Source organism: Egretta garzetta, unplaced genomic scaffold (assembly GCF_000687185.1).
Source record: "Egretta garzetta isolate BGI_Z169 unplaced genomic scaffold, ASM68718v1 scaffold19, whole genome shotgun sequence".
Classification (NCBI taxonomy): Eukaryota; Metazoa; Chordata; class Aves; order Pelecaniformes; family Ardeidae; genus Egretta; species Egretta garzetta.
The window spans coordinates 1654082-1654916 of NW_009260768.1; the positions used below are offsets into that span (position 1 = coordinate 1654082).

An 835-nucleotide genomic window follows, 5' to 3' on the forward strand; every position below is an offset into this window, starting at 1 on the left:
CACCCCCACGGCGAAGGCACCGAAGATCCCAGCTAAGGGCTCCACCATGCCACTCAGCTGCCCGTACCTGCGAACCACCGAGGCTCTGAAAGCCCCCGGGGAGGGGGCACAGCCCTCCCGTGGGGTGGCACAGTCCTCCCGTGGGGCTGCCGGGCTCTGCAGCTCCCCGGCCCCACCGGCCCCCCCCGTGCCACCATTCCCCGGGGGGAGCTGGGCCGCCTGGCCACACCACGCCGAGGCACCGAGATTATTTTAAACAGGCGATGAAGGTGATTTGGCCCAACCTAGCTGATTTTTCCAGGGAAGGAATTAAGGCAGAATCCAATTCCTTCCCCCCAAGAGGTCTGTGGGATTTGGGGATCCAGCTCGCGGGCAGAGAGGGAACAGTTCCAACCAGCAGAGCTCAATCCCAAAGAGGGAACCTAGCCACGGCCTCAACCAGGATGAAATTGTGCTTTTCCTCCTCGTTTTCTTTCCCTCTAGGACTGTTTTAACACTCCGGACCATGGGAACTCCCTTCCCGGCAGCAGCAATCCCAGTGCAAGTCCCAGCACCGGCTGCACTTACTGAATTGGAGGTGGGTGGGAGGAAAAGAAAACAAAGCTTTGGCGGGAGCAGTTTCCAAGCCGCCCCCCTGCCCTCCCATCCATCACCCGGCCGAGCACACGTGCACGGGCAGGAACGCAGCCCTGCGCTCGCAGGGTTCATGCCCTTGGCTTCTTCACCTCAGGAAAAAGGGAAGAGGAAAAAAATAAAAAAGTGGGTTTGAAATCCAGCCCAGAGTGAAGCAAGAGAAGAAATGAAGCAAAATTAAAATTAAATAATAATAATAATT

The 835-nt window shown here is 57.4% G+C and overlaps 1 protein-coding gene across 1 annotated transcript in view; it reads right to left on the reverse strand.

Annotated features, from left to right (window-relative positions):
* Positions 1–835, reverse strand: part of SLC39A11 (solute carrier family 39 member 11) — a 115202-nt gene that overhangs the window by 1680 nt on the left and 112687 nt on the right. The window contains exon 8 of the mRNA XM_035901551.1: positions 13–67. Within this exon, the coding sequence (XP_035757444.1) occupies positions 13–67 (55 nt within the window). The remainder of the gene's footprint in view (positions 1–12; positions 68–835) is intronic.